At 41.8% G+C, this 17,500-nt stretch overlaps 1 protein-coding gene across 5 annotated transcripts in view; it reads left to right on the top strand.

Moving 5' to 3' along the window:
* LOC113825495 (RNA-binding protein 25) overlaps positions 1-17,500 on the top strand; it is a 70,875-nt gene that overhangs the window by 52,496 nt on the left and 879 nt on the right. For all 5 annotated transcript variants that reach the window (XM_070130407.1, XM_070130411.1, XM_070130409.1 and 2 more), the window contains 4 exons: positions 387-1,682; positions 4,429-4,491; positions 5,071-5,196; positions 14,783-17,500. The exon at positions 14,783-17,500 is cut by the window's right edge and continues 879 nt beyond it. In XM_070130407.1, coding sequence (XP_069986508.1) covers positions 387-1,682; positions 4,429-4,491; positions 5,071-5,196; positions 14,783-15,403 — 2,106 coding nt within the window. In that variant the 3' untranslated portion in view covers positions 15,404-17,500. The remainder of the gene's footprint in view (positions 1-386; positions 1,683-4,428; positions 4,492-5,070; positions 5,197-14,782) is intronic.

The following is a 17,500-nucleotide window of genomic DNA, read 5'->3' as shown; positions in this document are numbered from 1 at the left end:
GTTTCTTCTTTTTGTGTCATTTTCACGTTTATTATTGTTGTTTCTAGCATTGATTTTGGTATTAGTAGTAATGATTTTCCCTTTTTATTTAACTATCTTTATGAGACTTAAAATTAAGTTAACGTAAATTGGCATTTTCATTCATACGCATAAAACAATATTATAATCATCTATTCCTATGAAATTCCTCTAAAAATGCTCTTCCTTTTTCTACCGCAAATCAGAAAATAAAGTCGGCTGCTACTTGCTTGTCGTAGCAACATAATTGTTTTAGTAATTACACCGGCAGTATGACCTCAAAAAGTATTATTCAGTTCTCATAATTTCGTTTTGTTGCACTTTCTTCATTTCGTGTGGCTCTGCTAATCTCCCTTTTTCCCCAACAGGAGACCATGACAGACGGCAACAGCGATTCGGCCGACGAAACCCTGGATGGCAGCGTCACTTGCCTCAATTCCACGGACGCAACGAGTCCCAGTGATCTTGCTAGTTCTTCCGACGCGAGTAGCACCGCCAGGCTAGCGGACCTCGCTGCTCTGACAACCCGGAACCGCTCTTCTGTCCCCACCAGCTCTTCTGTCTCCGCTCGTCCTACTGATCCAGCGGGTTTGGGCGATTCGGCGAGCGGCGGGGGCGATCCAGTGAGACTCACGGATCCAGCGAGTCTCCGCGGTTCGACTGGCCTTCCTGAAGCAGTTGCGCGCGCCGATTCGGGTCTTCTCGGCGGCTCGACGAGTGTCCCCGCTACTGACGGAGGATTCCCCGCCACGCCCCCGCCCTCCCGCCCGCCTCTCGCGCCCACGGACAGCGCGAGTCCTTCCTCCTTCACGGCGCCGACTCCGACGCCTCCTCGTCCCTCTGTGCCTTCTCCTTCTCCTTCGTCCGTTTCTCCTTCTGTTCCTTCCTCCTGTTCTTCGTCTTTCTCTCCTTCTATACCTTCTTCCTTTTCTTCGTCCGTTTCTCCTTCTATTAAGTCTTCCTGTTCTTCATCTTTTTCTCCTTCTTCCGCTCCTTCTCCCTGTTCTTCGTCTGTTTCTCCTTCCGTTCCTTCTTCCTGTTCTTCGTCTATTTCTCCCTCTTCTTTTCCTTCATCCTGTTCTTCGTCTACTTCTTCCTCAGTTCCCTCTTCCATTTCTTCGTCTATTTCTCTCCCTTCCATTCCCTCAGATCCTTCTCTCTCTTCTCCCTCCTCCACCGTATACGTGAATGGACACAGAAAAGAAGAGCAAGAGAGACACGAAAACAAAGAGATGAAAGAGAAGAAGGAACTGGAGATAATGGAAGAAGAGAGAGACGGCGATAAAGAAGGCGAAAGGGATAAAATGGAGGATAAGTTAGAGGATAATAAAGATAAAGACAAGAATGGAAATGTGGAGAGAGAACCACAGAAGGAGGATAACGTAATAAAGACCAGAAACGAAGTAAAGGAAGAGAGTGAAGCAAGAGAAGAGAAGAAAACGAAGAAAGCGAATGAGGAGAATGAGAAAAACAAGGATAAAGCTACGGACACAGCAGACTCAGAGAAGAAGGGCGATAGTACAAAAGAGGAAAATGGATATCACGAAAGGGAAATAGAGCAACCAAAAGATAAAGATGAGGAAAATGAGGGACGAGCGACCTTGCTTCAGCCGCCCATCGGAGAGAACCAACTGTTAGAAAGCCGAAGGGTCGTGGCTGCTTTGGTAAGTATTACACTCATACACTCATACTCACGCCCTACACGTTCATACTTACACTCATAAGCATATTTACATACTCATACACTCATACTCACGCCCTACACGTTCATACTTACACTCATAAGCATATTTACATACTCATACACTCATACTCACGCCCTACACGTTCATACTTACACTCATAAGCATATTCATATACTCATACACTGATACTTACACATATCATATTCACATACTCATACACTGATACTTACACATATCATATTCACATACTCATACACTGATACTTACACATATGATATTCACATACTCATACACTGATACTTACACATATCATATTCACATATTCATACACTGATAATTACACATATTATATTCACATACTTATACACACTCATAAGCATATTCATATACTCATACACTCATACTTACACATAAACATATTCACATACTCATACACTGATACTTACACATATCATATTCACATACTCATACACTGATACTTACACATATCATATTCATATACTCATACACTCATACTTACACATAAACATATTCACATACTCATACACTGATACTTACACATATCATATTCACATACTCATACACTGATACTTACACATATCATATTCACATACTCATACACTGATACTTACACATATCATATTCACATATTCATACACTGATAATTACACATATTATATTCACATACTTATACACACTCACAAGCATATTCACATACTCATACTTACACTCATAAACACTCACATACTCATATTTACACTCATAAGCATATTCACATTCTCATACACTCATACTTACACATATCATATTCACGTACTCATACACACTCATACTTACACATAAACATATTTACATACTCATACACACTCATACACATTAACATATTTACATGCTCATACACACATACTTACACGTAAACATATTCACATACTCATACACATTCATACACATTAACATATTTTCATGCTCATACACACATACTTACACATAAACATATTTACATACTCATACACACTCATACACATTAACATATTTACATGCTCATACACACATACTTACACATAAGCATATTTACATACTCATACACACTCATACACATTAACATATTTACATGCTCATACACACATACTTACACATAAACATATTTACATACTCATACACACTCATACACATTAACATATTTACATGCTCATACACATACTTACACGTAAACATATTCACATACTCATACACACAATCATCCTCACACTCACACATGTAGTGACATTTATACTCACAATTGTTCTAATACTCGTATTCACAATCGTACTCATATTATTCACCCTAATACTCACGCAGGTCCTCATCCTTATACACATATCCAGAAATACACAAGCATACACACATATGGATAGACACACAAACAAACTAACGAGCAAATAGATATACACAAATAAACGCACACACACACACACACACACACACACACACACACACACACACACACACACACACACACACACACACACACACACACACACACACACACACACACACACACACACACACACCTATTTGCCAAACACTAAAATAAGGAGTTCTTCGAGGTTCAAGGGGTTCAATGGGTTTTGTTATGACGTCATTTTGTAGAGTGGTTTAGTGTTGGTTCTCTCTTTTTTTTTTTTTTTTTTTTTTGAGAAGGTGACTTTTTCAATGCGTGTGTGTATAGGTGATTTTTTGTGGCATCCCGAAATCTTAAACAATTTTATATACTCGGTCGGTTTGTTAGAATTGTGCGAGGCTCGACCCAAAGAATATTCGTATACTTGCCATGCATAAATTAATAAAGAAATGCATATCAACCCGGTAAATAGATGGTTAAATGTATATCTATCAGATATATAGACAGATATGCCTTTATTTCTGCATCTGTATTTATGAAAATTCATTGGGTCGGGCATGGCACAATTTTAACAAACCAGCTGATAATTTAATGTATCATTTTTGCTATATAAAACACGACAGCACCGAAGTTTGTACTGACCTACACAGTCTTGAAAAAAGGATTTGTTTTTCTTAATATCACATGAGAAATGTAAATAAAAAAAAACATTAAAATACTTTATATGCAGGTATAATTTTTAACTAGAAGCAAAATATGGTAGAAGTTTCAAATAAAATAGAGAAAGTAAATAATCAATCTGCTGATATGATGGTTTATAAAGACTAATCTTTGTTTTACAAGGCTGTGGAAATTTTAAAATGTATTTGTCAGATTCAGGCAATACTCTCTCTCTATCTATCTTTCTTTCTTTCTTTCTTTCTTTCTTTCTTTCTTTCTTTCTTTCTTTCTTTCTTTCTTTCTTTCTCTCTCTCTCTCTCTCTCTCTCTCTCTCTCTCTCTCTCTCTCTCTCTCTTTCTTTCTTTCTTTCTTTCTCTCTCTCTCTCTCTCTCTCTCTCTCTCTCTCTCTCTCTCTCTCTCTCTCTCTCTCTCTCGCTCCTATCTTCTTCCTCTCCCCCCCCTCTCTCTCTCTTAGAGGTAAACAAGACATTCATTCCACCGAAGTCAACACTGCGTCATATGATTCGGACACGTCGAAAATACTTATATACGATCGTCATGAAAATGAAATTTTACCCTTGTAGAGTGACCCTGACCCTAAGCCATATCGAGTGACCCTGACCCTGACCCATAGCGAGTGACCCTGACCTAACGCGTCTGGTGACCCCTTTTCTCTCTCGACAGAACCAGCAGCTCAGGCGGAAGAAGCCGGTGAAGAGACAGCTGTGGGAGGTGGATCACGTGCAGGTGGGAATTTACCTGCTGTTTTATTTTCTTTTTTTTTTATTTCCTTTATTTCTTTTTTTCGTTGTCTATTACTTTTTTTTTCATTGTCTATTTTTTTTTCATTGTCTATTATTCATTTTTTTTTTCATTGTCTATTATGTATTTTTATTATTGATTTTATTGGTAGGTGTTGAGGTAATGCTTGTTGTAGAAGTAGCTTTTGTTTGATTGTTTAATATCATTATCTTTATTATCATCATCGCATTATTATTATCAATGTCATCATCATTATGAGTCTATATTATCATCACCATCATCATCATCATTATCATCACCATCACCATCACCACCACCGCCATTACCATCATCATCATCATCATCATCATCATCATCATCATCATCATCATCATCATCACCACCATCATCATCACCACCATCACCACCACCACCACCACCATCATCCTCATCCTTATCCCCACCACCACCACCACCACCACCATCATCCTCATCCTCATCCTCATCCTCATCCCCACCACCACCACCTCCACATCTCCCACCTTCTCCACTAACGTCCACCCACCTCCCCCTCGACCCCCTCAGCTGGACGTGGACCTCAAGGCCGAGCTGGAGCAGGCCGTCGAGGAGGACCTGGAGAGGTTCAGGGAGTCGTGGGAGGAGCTCCCCCCCCAACGCCTCCCCAACGCCCCCCGCTGCTACCTCTCTCAGGTGGGTAAAAAATTGGATTGGATTTGGATGAGATTGGGGGGGGGATGGATGGGGGGGAGGGGAGGGGGCAGTGGGGGAGGGAGGGAGGGAGAGGGAGGGGGAGGGATGCAGTGGGGGGAGGGAGGGATGGGGGGAGGGAGGGGAGGGGGGTGGGCTGGGTGGGAGGGAGGGAGGGAGGGAGAGAGAGGGAGAGGGAGGGAGGGAGGGAAGGAGAGAGATAGAGAGTGCCATTTTTACTCCATCTTCTTGCTATTTTTTCTTCTTCTTTTTCTTCTTCTTCATATTATTGTTTTCCTCTTCCTCCTTATTTTTTTCCATCTCCTTCTCATTATTATTATTATTATTATTATCATTATTATTATTATTGTTGTTATTATTATTAATAATAATATTATTATTATTATTATTATTATTATTACTTTTATTATTATCATTATTACTATAATTTTTATTATTGTTATTATTATTATTATTATTATTATTATTATTATTATTATTATTATTATTATTATTATTATTATTATTATTATTATTATAACTTTTATTCTTATCAATATTATTATTATTGTTATTATTATTATTAATTATTGTTATTATCCTTTTTCTTTCTTTCTTATTCTACTTCTACCTCTTCTTCTTTACTTTTCTTTTCTTTTCCCCTTCATTTTCTTTTCATAGTCTTCTTCCTCATATTCTTATTCTTATTATCATTTTATTATTATTATTATTATTATTATTATTATTATTATTATTATTATTATTATTCCTTTCTCCTCTTTTTTTCTTTTCTTCTTTTTTTTTCTTCCTTTGTTATCACTTTTCATTTCTTCTTCTTTGGTTAGTCTTGTTTTCACTCTTTCTTTTTTTCTTCTACTTTTTTGTTTTTCTTCTTCCCCTTCTTCTCCTTCGTCATGTCTTCGCTCCGTTCTGAAATGTCTTGTTGTTGTTATTTGTTGTGCTCTTTTGCATTTTTTCATCTCCTTTGTTTTCTCTCCATTTTCCTCTTATCATCTTTCGCGTTTTTTTTTTTTTTTCAAATTTTAGTTGATGTTTTTCCTGTTTATTTTTGTCTCCTTTTCTTCGTCTGCGTTTTTGTTTGTTTTTTTTACGTTCTACTTTGCTTCTATTTTTTTAATATAATAAAGGAAAGCGGGAAAAGCAAGAAGAAGAAAGATAAATAGCAAAGGAAAGAAAAAGAGAAAGAAAAGGAAGAAGGAAAAATATAAGAAAGGAAAGAGTGAAATAGATAAAAGTAGCGCGAGAGAGAAAAGTAAAGGAAAACATAAGGGGATAAAGAAAGAGAAAAGCGTAAAAGATAAAGAGAGAGAAATAGAGAAAAGGAGAGATAACTGAAAAACAAAGACTGGGAAACAAGAAAAAATGGAGCAAATAGAATGAAAAGAGAGATAGAGAAAGGAAAGTGAATAGAGAAAAAATATATGATAAACGAAAGAAAATAAAAAATGGAGGAGATATAATAAAAAAGAGAGAAAGAGAAGGAAAATTAATAGATAAGAAATATATGATCAATAAAAGAAAATAGAAAAAACAGAGGAAATAGAATAGAGAGATAAAGAGAAGGAAAGTGAATAGAGAAAAAAATATACGATAAACGAAAGAAAAGGGAAAAAATAGAAATATATTAATAAAAAAAAGAGATAAAAAGGAAAAATGAATAGAGAAAAAAATGTAATAAACGAAAGAAAAGAAAAAAAATAGAAGAAAAAAAATGAGATAAAGAAAGGAAAATGACTAGAGAAAAAATATGGAAATCGAAGGAAAAGAAAAAAATAGAGGAAATAGAATAATAAAAAAGTATAAAGAGAAGGAAGATGAATAGAGAAAAATATATAATAAACGAAAGAAAAGGTAAAAAATAGAGGAAATAGAATAAATGGGAGATAAAGAGAAGGAAAATTAACAGAAAAAAATATATATGATAAACGAAAGAAAAGGAAAAGAAATAGAGGAAATAGAATAAAAAAGGAGAGATAAAGAGAAGGAAAATGAACAGAGAAGAAAATATAACAAACTAAAGAAAACTAAAACAATAGAGGAAATGGAATAATAAAAGAGAGATAAAGATAAGGAAAGTGAATAGATAAAAAATATACGATAAACGAAAGAAAAGGAGAAAATAGAATAAAACAAAAAAACAGAGAGAGATATTAAAAATAAGAAAAGTGAATAGAGAGAAAAAAATAATAAACGAAAGAAAAATTCCTTGAGAAGCAACGTCACAAGAAAGAGTCGAACAGATGGGGCGCTGCCTTTTAAGGGGGGGAGGGGGGAGGTGGGTAATGGCCCCAGGTACCCCTACCCACGCCCCCTACCTTTTCCCATACCCACACCCAGGTGACGTCAGGTACTTATACCCCTTCGTTCCCTTGCCTTACCTTCATCTCCTCTCCTTTGGTGTTTCTTCTCTCTTTCTTTCTTTCTTTCTTCTCTTCTCTTCTCTTTTTCTCTCTTTCTTTCTTTCTCTCTTCCCTTCTCTTTTCCTCTATCTTTCTCTTCTTTGTCTCTTCTCTTTTTCTCTTTTCTCTTCTCTTTCCCTCCCTCTTTCTCTTCTTTTTCTCTTCTCTCTTTCTTTCTCTCTTCTGTTCTCTTTTTCTCTCTTTCTCTTCCCTTCTCTTTTTCTCTCTTTCTCTCCTTCTCTCTTTCTCTCTCTCTCTTCTCTCTTCCCTTCTCTTCTTCCTCTCTCTTTCTTCTTCTTTGTCTCTTCTCTCTCTTTCTTTCTCTCTTCTTGTTCTCTCTTTCTCTCTCTCTCTTTCTCTCTTTCTCTCTTTCTCTCTTCTTCTCTCTATCTCTTTCCCTCTCTTTCTCTCTCTTTCTCTTCCTGACCTTTCTTCACCTTTCCCTTTTTCTGTTCTCCTCCCCTCTCCTCTATTGTCTCTTCCGTCTCCTTTCCTCTCTTCTCTTCTTTACTTCTGTCTTTTCTTTTCTCTTCTCTTCTCTCCCTTTCCCTGTTTCATCTTTCCCTTTTCTGTTCTCCTCCTCTTTGCTTCTATCTTCTCTCTCTTGATTTTTATTCTCTTCTCTTCTCTTCTTTCTATCCCCTCTCCTCTCCTTTCTTCTCCTCTCCCTTTGCTGTCCCCTTCTTCCCTTCCTCTTCTCTCATCTCTGTTCCCTTCCCTGTCCTCCTGTTCCTCTCTCTTCCATCTCTTCCATCCCCCTCTCCTCCTCTCCCTCTCCTCTCCCCTTCCTTCTCCTCTTCCCCTCTCCTTCCTCCTCCTCTCCTCCCTTCGAACTCTCTCTCCTCTCCCCTCTCTCGAAGGCTTCTCAACGCTTCTCCTCCTCCCTCTCCTCTCCTCTCCTCCTCTCCCTCTCCCCTCCCTTCTTCCTCCTCCTCCTCTCCTCTCCTCTCCTCTCCTCTCCTCTCCTCTCCTCTCCCCTTTCTCGAACTTCCCGCTCTCCCCTCCCCCCCCCTCTCCCTCATATTGTTTCTGAGAGGAATGGCGATGGGAGAGGGGGGTGAGGTGGGGGAGGAGGGGAGGAGAGAAGAGCAGAGAATAGGGGAGGGAAGGGGAGAGGGAAAGAGAGAGGAGAGAAGAGGGGATGGGAGGGAAGGGTAAGAGAGGAGAGGATGGATGAGGTGGGGGATTAAAGGGCAGGAGAGAAGGAGGGAAGGGGAGGGGATGGGAGGCGGGGGAAGTAGGGAAGGAAGGGGAGAGGGGGGAGAGGGGAGTGGAGGGGAGAGGTAATGGCAAGGCAGGACGTGAGATGCCGAAGAATGTCCAAGTGAGGAAGTGCGTGGGGGAGGAGGGAGGAGGGAGGAGGGAGGAGGAAGAAGGGAGGAAGTGATAAAAAAATGATACATGAGGTGGATGACGAGAAAGAAGATGAGAAGTGGAAGAAGGGGAAAATGAAGAGGGGAGAAGGAGAGATGGAGAGAATGAAAAGGATAAAGAAGGAGAGGAAGGAAAGGAGAATGAGAGGATGAAAAGGAAGGAAAAGGAAGAATGGAAAGAGGAAGAGGAGGAAGGAAGGGAGAAGAAGGAAGAAGAGGAGAACGAAAATGGAGAAAAGGGAGAGAAGGGGAGAATGAAAAGCGAAAAGGAGGAAGGAAGGGAGAAGAAGGAAGAAGAGGAGAACGAAAATGGAGAAAAAGGAGAGAAGGGGAGAAAGAAAAGTGAAAAGGGATGGACAAGGGAAATAAAAGGGGAGAAGGGGAGGCGGTTGAGGAGCGAATGGGAGAAGAAGGAAGAATGAAAGATGAAAAAAAGAGGAAAAGATAGTAAAAGAGCGAAAAGCAAGGTGGAAGAGAGAAGGAGAAAAAGGAAAAGAAAGAATGGGGAAGAAGAGAATGAAGGTAGCGAAGAAGGGAGAGGGGAGAGGGGAATAGAGCAAATAGGAGAAAAGGGAAGAGGAAGAACGAGGAGAAAGACAAAAGGAAGGAAGGGGAGGGGCGGGTAAGGATAGGGAAGGTAGGCAGGGGTAACGGGATGGCACGGTGCCAGTTCTCCGAGACGACCAGGTGGGGGGGGGGGGATTGGTCACGAGGGGGTTACGCACCTGGGGGGAGGAGGGGTAAGGGAGGGGAGGAGAGAGGGGGGGCGTGTTGGGGATTGGGCACGTGGGGGGTACGCAGCTAGGGGGTGGTGTACGGGAGGGGAGGAGGGGGTAAGGGAGGGAAGGAGAGAGAGAGGGGAGAGTGGGGGTTAGGGGAAGAGGTTGCGGGGGGAGGGGGGGCGGAGAGGGGTGAAGGAGAGGGGAAGAGGATGTGAGAGAGGAGTGGACGGAAGGGGGGAGGAAGGAATTCGAAGGTTGGGGGAGGGGAGGGGTGGGGAGAGGGGGGCAGGAATCTCTAGCCCTGGCACCAAGGAAGGTCTCTCTTCTCTCTCTCTCTCTCTCTCTCTCTCTCTCTCTCTCTCTCTCTCTCTCTCTCTCTCTCTCTCTCTCTCTCTCTCTCTCTCTCTCTCTCTCTCTTCCTCTCTCTCTCTCTCTCTCTCAAAAAGTCCCCGATATAGACACGCTTCGAGCTACAGCCAGGGGCGGGGGAGGAAGAGGAGGAAGGGACATGGGAATATGGACTAAGAGTAGGAGGGGGGAGGGGGAGGCTTTGTCATGGTCTGGGGGAAGGGCCAAGGAGGGAGGGGGACTTGTCATGCCTTAAGACCACTTTTCAGAAGGAGGGGATGGCATGTCATGGGCTGGAACTAGGTCTGAGGAGGGTGTGTGGGGTGTGGGGTGGTTTGTCATGGGCTTGAACTAAGTCTGAGGAGGGGGTGTGGGAGGCTTGTCATGGGCTGGAACTAGGTCTGAGGAGGGGGTGTGGGGGCTTGACATGGGCTGGAACTAAGTCTGAGGAGGGGGTGTGGGGTGGTTTGTCATGGGCTAGAACTAACTGAGGAAGGGGTGTGGGAGGCTTGTCATGGGCCGGAACTAAGTCTGAGGGGGGGAGGGTTGTCATGGGCTGAGGGAGGGTTTGAGGGGGAGAGGGGTGGCATGTCATGGGTTCAGTCTCAGGAAGAGATCGACTTGTCATACTAAATCCAAACAACCGGAGGGGGACTTACCATGGGCTGGAACTAACTATTATTATTGTTATTATTATTATATTTATTATTGTTATTATTATTATATTTATTATTGTTATTATTATTATTATTATTATTATTATTATTATTATTATTATCATTATTGTCATTATATTTATTATTGTTATTATTTTTTTCATTATTATTATTATCATCATTATCATTATATTTATTATTGTTATTGTTATTATTATTATTATTATTATTATTATTATTATTATTATTATTATTATTATTATTATTATTATTATTATTATTATTATTATTATTATTATCATCATCATTATCATTATTATTATTATCATTACTATTATTATTATCATTATTATAAGTCGAAGGTGGGCGGGGGACTTGTCATGGGCTGAGGCATGTCATGGGTATCCTCGACCATCCTAACTGTCATACACACTCCAAACAGGCGAAGGAGACTTAGCAAAGTTAGGTATAAGAAGAAGGAAAGGAAGAGAGAGAGGGAAGAAGGAAGAGAAGAGAAAGGGGGGTGGAGGGGGGGAGGGGGGGAGGCATCCTAGCCTGGGCAATCTCGACCAAATAGGAGCAAGGAACGACCCACCTCAGAGGTCAAAGGTCAAAGGTCACGTGTCTAGAGATATGAAGATCTTAATGTCTTGTAACGGAAGGGAGAGAGAGAGAGAGAGGAGAGAACTTAATACGAAGTAAAGGAAGTACAAAAGGATGATAGATTTAGTAAGAAGGATGGGAAGAAGAGAGAAATGGATGACTGATTAAATACGAAGAAAGGAGAGAAGCGACAAAGGGATAATTGATATCGTACGAAAGAAGGAAAGAAGAGAGGAGTAAATAACTGATTTGATACGAAGAAAGGAAAGAAAATATAAAGGGATAATTGACATCATAAGAAGATGGGAAGAAGAGAGAAATGGATAACTGATTGAATATGAAGAAAGGAAAGAAGTGATAAAAGGTTAATTGATATCGTACGAAGGATGGAAAGAAGAGAGAAATGGATAACTGATTGAATACGAAGAAAGGAAAGAAAATATAAAGGGATAATTGACATCGTAAGAAGATGGGAAGAAGAGAGAAATGGATAACTGATTGAATATGAAGAAAGGAAAGAAGTGATAAAAGGTTCATTGATATCGTAAGAAGGAAGGGAAGAAGAGAGAAATGGATAACTGATTTAATACGAAGAAAGGAGAGAACCGACAAAGGGATAATTGATATTGTACGAAGATGGGAAGAAGAGAGAATTGGATAACTGATTGAATACGAAGAAAAGAAAGAAGCGACAAAGGGATAATTGACATCGTAAGAAGATGGGAAGAAGAGAGAAATGGATAACTGATTGAATGCGAAGAAAAGAAAGAAGCGACAAAGGGATAATTGACATCGTACGAATGATGGGAAGAAGAGAGGGATAAATAACTGATTTTTTTTTACGAAGGAAGGAAAGAAGTGACAAAAGGATAATAGATTTAGTATAAAGAATGGAAGGAAGAAAGGAATGGATAATGGATTTAATACGAACGACGGAAAGAGAGAAAGAAAGAAAGAACTGAAAGAAGGAAGGGAAGTAGAGGAGATAATAGATTTAACACGAAAAAGGAAAAAATAAAATTCATACGAAACAAAAGCGGAATAAAGAACAAGAAATAAGACAGACGATGAAACAAGGAAATAAATAAAGAAGTAGAAGGAAGAATTGAAGGAGGAAATAAATAGCGAGAAGGAAAGGGAAATGATTAGCCATAAGGAAAAGGGAAAAGGGATAAAAGACAAGAGGAAAGTGCTAATAAGGCTGAATATCTGAAGAAATAGATACCCAAATATGCCTTAAGAGCGAAAATACGTTGTAATGACCAAGAGGAAATTAAGATTAGCGGATAGATTAAATAAATGAATAGATGAGAAACAGATAGGCAGACAAATAGAGGGGAAACAGAAAGAAAAACAGAAAGAAAGAAAAGTAAAGGGATGAAAAAATAATAGAAAGAGAGAGAAAGAAAGGGAGAGAGGGAGGGAGGGAGGGAGGGAGGAGAGAGAGAGAGAGAGAGAGAGAGAGAGAGAGAGAGAGAGAGAGAGAGAGAGAGAGAGAGAGAGAGAGAGAGAGAGAGAGAGAGAGAGAGAGAGAGAGAGAAAGAGAGAGAGAGAGAGAGAGAGAGAGAGAGAGAGAGAGAGAGAGAAAGGAACTGGGAAAAAATAATAATAATGAGCGTGAGAAAAAGGAAGAGAGAGAGAGAGAGAAGATAAGTGAGAAACAAGGACAAACTGCCAGACAAACCGAAAACAAAAGTAGTAGAAACAGAACCAAAAGGAAAGACAACAATAAATAATAATGATAAAATAGAACAAAAGAGGCGTGCCGGTAGATGCCCAGATACCCACTGGTCACGCCCATTCGGTACCCAGTTGGGCGTCACCCATCCCTTGTCAACATGCCCACGAGCGAAGGGGAGGGGGGGGCGGGGGGAGGGGGGGCGGGAGGGCGGCACTAAACAGCTGTCAGGGAGATCGGCCCAAAAATCTTTTAGGTAGGCCTGGCTGTACGTGGGAGGAGGCGGTGTGTGTGTGTGTGTGTGTGTGTGTGTGTGTGTGTGTGTGTGTGTGTGTGTGTGTGTGTGTGTGTGTGTGTGTGTGTGTGTGTGTGTGTGTGTGTGTGTGTGTGTGTGTCTTTCTATCTATGCTTGTCTGTATGTACGTATGTGCGTATGTATGTATGTATGTATAGGCCTATATATAAGTGCAACACATAGGCCTATATATAACAATCACCTTCTTGGCCCAAAGTCGCCGAGGGATTAGAGCTGAGACGGATTAGTTCCTTACTCTCTCAAGACGCCGTTCGATTCGCCGGCTATTAGCGTGATTGGCAGTCGTATCTGGGCTGTGATTGGTCGACGGGATTAATAGCCTGACGGACAACCACATTAGCCTTTTGCGGGCGGGCGTTCTGCGGGCGGGCGGTGCGATTGACGGGCGTGAATAGGGAGGCTGTGGGGATTGGGGGATTGGGGGTTGATGGGGTTGATGGGTGGTGGTGATTGGGGGGAGGGGAGGGTGTGGATGGGGGACGGGGAAGGGTATGGGAGGGGATAGGGGACGGGGGGAAGGGTAGGGGTTGGATAGGGACGAGGGGGAGGGGAAGGGTAGGGGAGGGGATAGGGGACGGTAGGGAAGGGTAGGGGAGTGGATGGGGGACGGGAGGGAAGGGTAGGGGAGTGGATGGAGGACGAGGGTTGGGGTGGATGGGAGGAAGATAAGGTGGAGGAGGCGGTATTGGTGGGGGGGAGGGGGGTCGTGAAAGGTCCTCGGGCAGGCCTTACTGGTGTTTATTTTGAGGAAGCGGCGAATGGGCGTATGGGCGTGATTTGTGGGTTTTGGGAAGAGGTCTTCTCTAATCCTTCTTCCTCTCTTTTTCTCTCTCTCTCTATCTATCTATCTACTGCCGTCTATCTATCTGTCTATCTCCATCTCTGTCTCTGCTTTTCTCTGCCCATTTCTATCTCTGTGTATCGTCTGTCAATCTCCTTTCTCTCTCTCTCTCTCTATCTCTATCTCTATCTCTCTCTCCATCTCTCCCTCCCCCCCCCTCTCTCTCTCTCTGTCTCTCTTTCTCTCTCCCTTTCTCTCTTTCTCTCTCCCCCCCTCTCTCTCACTCTGTCTCTCTCGCTCCCTCCCTCTCTCTCTCTCTCTCTCTCTCTCTCCACCTCTCTCTCTCTCTCTCTCTCTCTCTCTCTCTCTCTCTCTCTCTCTCTCTCTCTCTCTCTCTCTCTCTCTCTCTCTCTTTCTCTCTCTCTCTCTCTCCCTCCTTCTCTTTCTCCCTCCTTCCCCTCTCTTTCTTCCTCCTTCCCCCTCTCTTTCTTCCTCTTTCCCCCTCTCTTCTCCCTCCTTCCCCTCTCTTTCTCCCTCCTTCCCCCTCTTTCTCCCTCCCCCTCTTCCTCTTCCTCTCCCTCTCCCTCCCTCTCTCCCTCTTCCTCCCACTCTCCCTCTCCCTCTTCCTATCTATCTATCCGTGTGTGTCACCCTTCCTCACCGTCTACTTAGATCCAACCTTCTCCTTCCAGGTATACGCAGACGAGCAGATGGAAGCTTCTGGAAACCCTCCGTCAGCCCCTCCGCCAGAGCGCCCTTCGGTCCCGGCGAGACCTCGGAAGCGGCCGCCCTCGAGACCAACTTCGGAGGTTTTGCACAAAAAGCCGATGCTAGAAGCCTCCTCTGGGGAAGCCTCCGAGGGGTCGGTGAGAGCGGGGCCGTCGGGAGAAGGAACGGAGAAAGAAGAAGGCGCGGGAGAAGAGGAGGAGGAGAAGGAGGAGGAGACGAAGAAGGAGAGAGGCGAGAAGAGAAGCCCGGGAACCTCAGGCGAGGAGAACGGCGAGTCCAGACCCCTCTCGACGACGGGGACTCCCTCCGCGCCTTCTTCCTCGACCCCGAGCCTCCGCCAGAGCACGAGACGTGGCCTTCGTCCGGCGCCCAACGGGTCGACGCCCTCCGTGTCTCCGGCCAAGGGAACGGAGGCCAAGGGAGCGGCGACCCCCTCGGCCTCCGCGACCGCCAAAGCCCCAAGGAGAGGCAGGCCGAAGAAGGACAAGGACGCGACGGCCGCTCCGGGAGAAGGGGCGCGGCAGGTGGCCCTCAGGAGGTCGCCGAGGAAGCTGAAGGACGTCAAGCGGCGCCTGAGAATGTGATGGAGGCAGGGAGGAGTGCCAGCAGTGCCAGCAGTGCCTTGTCCTGTATTGATACTAGTCTGCGTCTAGTTTTCTTTATAATTTAAGCATTTGGAAGGTAGATTTCTGACATGAAGGAGGCAAAACAAAATTAAGGTGATCCCTAAAATAAGGTTTTGATGAGAATGTGTTTTATATTTTCTAAGAGCATAATAACTATAGTTACACACTTAATATCTTTAACTTGATTAAAAAACACATATTTATGATAATTAAACAATTGTGTTGGATGTTCGCTGATAATCACACTTTTTAGTGGCATAGAAGTATTTATTTGTATTAATGAGTTATTACTTGACATAGACTTTGTTTACAAGACAGTTGAACGTAAACCTGTGATTTCATTTATTAACGTGTTTCCTATCTATTAATGATACCAGTTATAATAATTAATATATTGATAATCTACGTTGCACACACAAACGTACACACACACACACACACACACACACACACACACACACACACACACACACACACACACACACACACACACACACACACACACACACACACACACACACACACACACACACACACACACACACACACACACACACACACACACATACATTGATAGTGTACTTAGTCTTCCACAATGCCTTGATCGCCTATGAATTTTCTTTCACATCTTCAACAGTATACTCATATAGTATAACGTCTGTGTTTCAGAGAATGTCTTTTTCGTTATTGCAGTGTAAATAAGACAGCATTTATGAGGCTTTGTGTTTTTAGGGTCTTTTACCTGATGAGTTCATGACTCCTGATCCTCATAGATTTAAGTTGTGAGGACCAACTGAGATGGAGACAGCTGCGTTATATTGTCCAGTGTATGAGTGAGCACTTAATTTTTTTTATTTTTAATAACTTTTTTTTTTTAAGGATTTGTTGTTCGTTCGTTTTTTTTTCTCTCTCTCTTTGTCTCTCTCTTTCTTTCTTTCTTTCTTTTAGGAAGATTTATCGATCGGTTTTGTCTCTGTTTTTCGATTTAGACTCACAATGCTTGAAGTGGGTTTGGGTAGCGTGACTGTAGTAATGAGTGTACATTGTAACTTACGAGAGAAAAAATGTACACGACATGGTAGTCACCCTTGGCTTGTTTAATTAAAAGTTATTTGGGTCAGATTACCGTTTGATTGTGGAGTTTTTGATATTATAGATTTAGTTTCTAATCATTGAAGAACTAAAAGAAAAATAAAAAACATACGGTATTCTGGTAACACAACACTTATGCAAATTATTTTTACGGTGAATTTGCATTTTAACTTCATTTGTATATAACTATCTTAGAAAATTAATAAGAAATGTGATTGGTACTTAAGATGTGTTATGTTATTAAATGTTATGGTCGATAACATGTTTATACAGAGGCTTGTGTAGTAGAATGACGTGTGTTTTTTGACCAAGGTTAAAGCCCAAATTTGGATGTTTTTGTCTTAGAATAAACACTTCGATTGTGTAAAATGTGATTTTTATAGAGATGTTCGCGAGCTGGTCGTGATGGACAGGTTGTGACTTATTAAATTGGTGGAAGAAAAGGATATTTTATACAATATTAGAATACTCTCTCTCTCTCTCTCTCTCTCTCTCTCTCTCTCTCTCTCTCTCTCTCTCTCTCTCTCTCTCTCTCTCTCTCTCTCTCTCTTCTCTCTCTCTCTCTATTTCTTTAACTCTCTCTCTCTCTAATTCTCCACTCTGTAACTCTCTCTCTCTCTCTCTCTCTCTCTCTCTCTCTCTCTCTCTCTCTCTCTCTCTCTCTCTCTCTCTCTCTCTCTCTCTCTCTCTCTTTCACTTTGTCTTTCTTCCAGTCAACCTGTTAAAGTATGTATTCTTTCTCTCTTTCTTTCCTTCTTGTCAGTCAACTAATATAAAATAATATCAAGTGAACGAAGTAAAAATGGAAATATACACATTCATATATTTCTGGTAAAAAAAAAACTGCCAGAGGACCCATTAGGCCTATTTTTTTCTGAATGTGGGCGGGGCTTCATCTTTATTGATTGAATGGACTGCGGCTATTGGCTGACGAATCCGCAAGTCGTCGCTGATTGGTCAGAG

Source organism: Penaeus vannamei, chromosome 15 (genome assembly GCF_042767895.1).
Source record: "Penaeus vannamei isolate JL-2024 chromosome 15, ASM4276789v1, whole genome shotgun sequence".
Lineage (NCBI taxonomy): Eukaryota > Metazoa > Arthropoda > Malacostraca > Decapoda > Penaeidae > Penaeus > Penaeus vannamei.
Note: the sequence above shows the minus strand (reverse complement) of the source record. Positions and strands in the feature narration are given on the sequence as shown.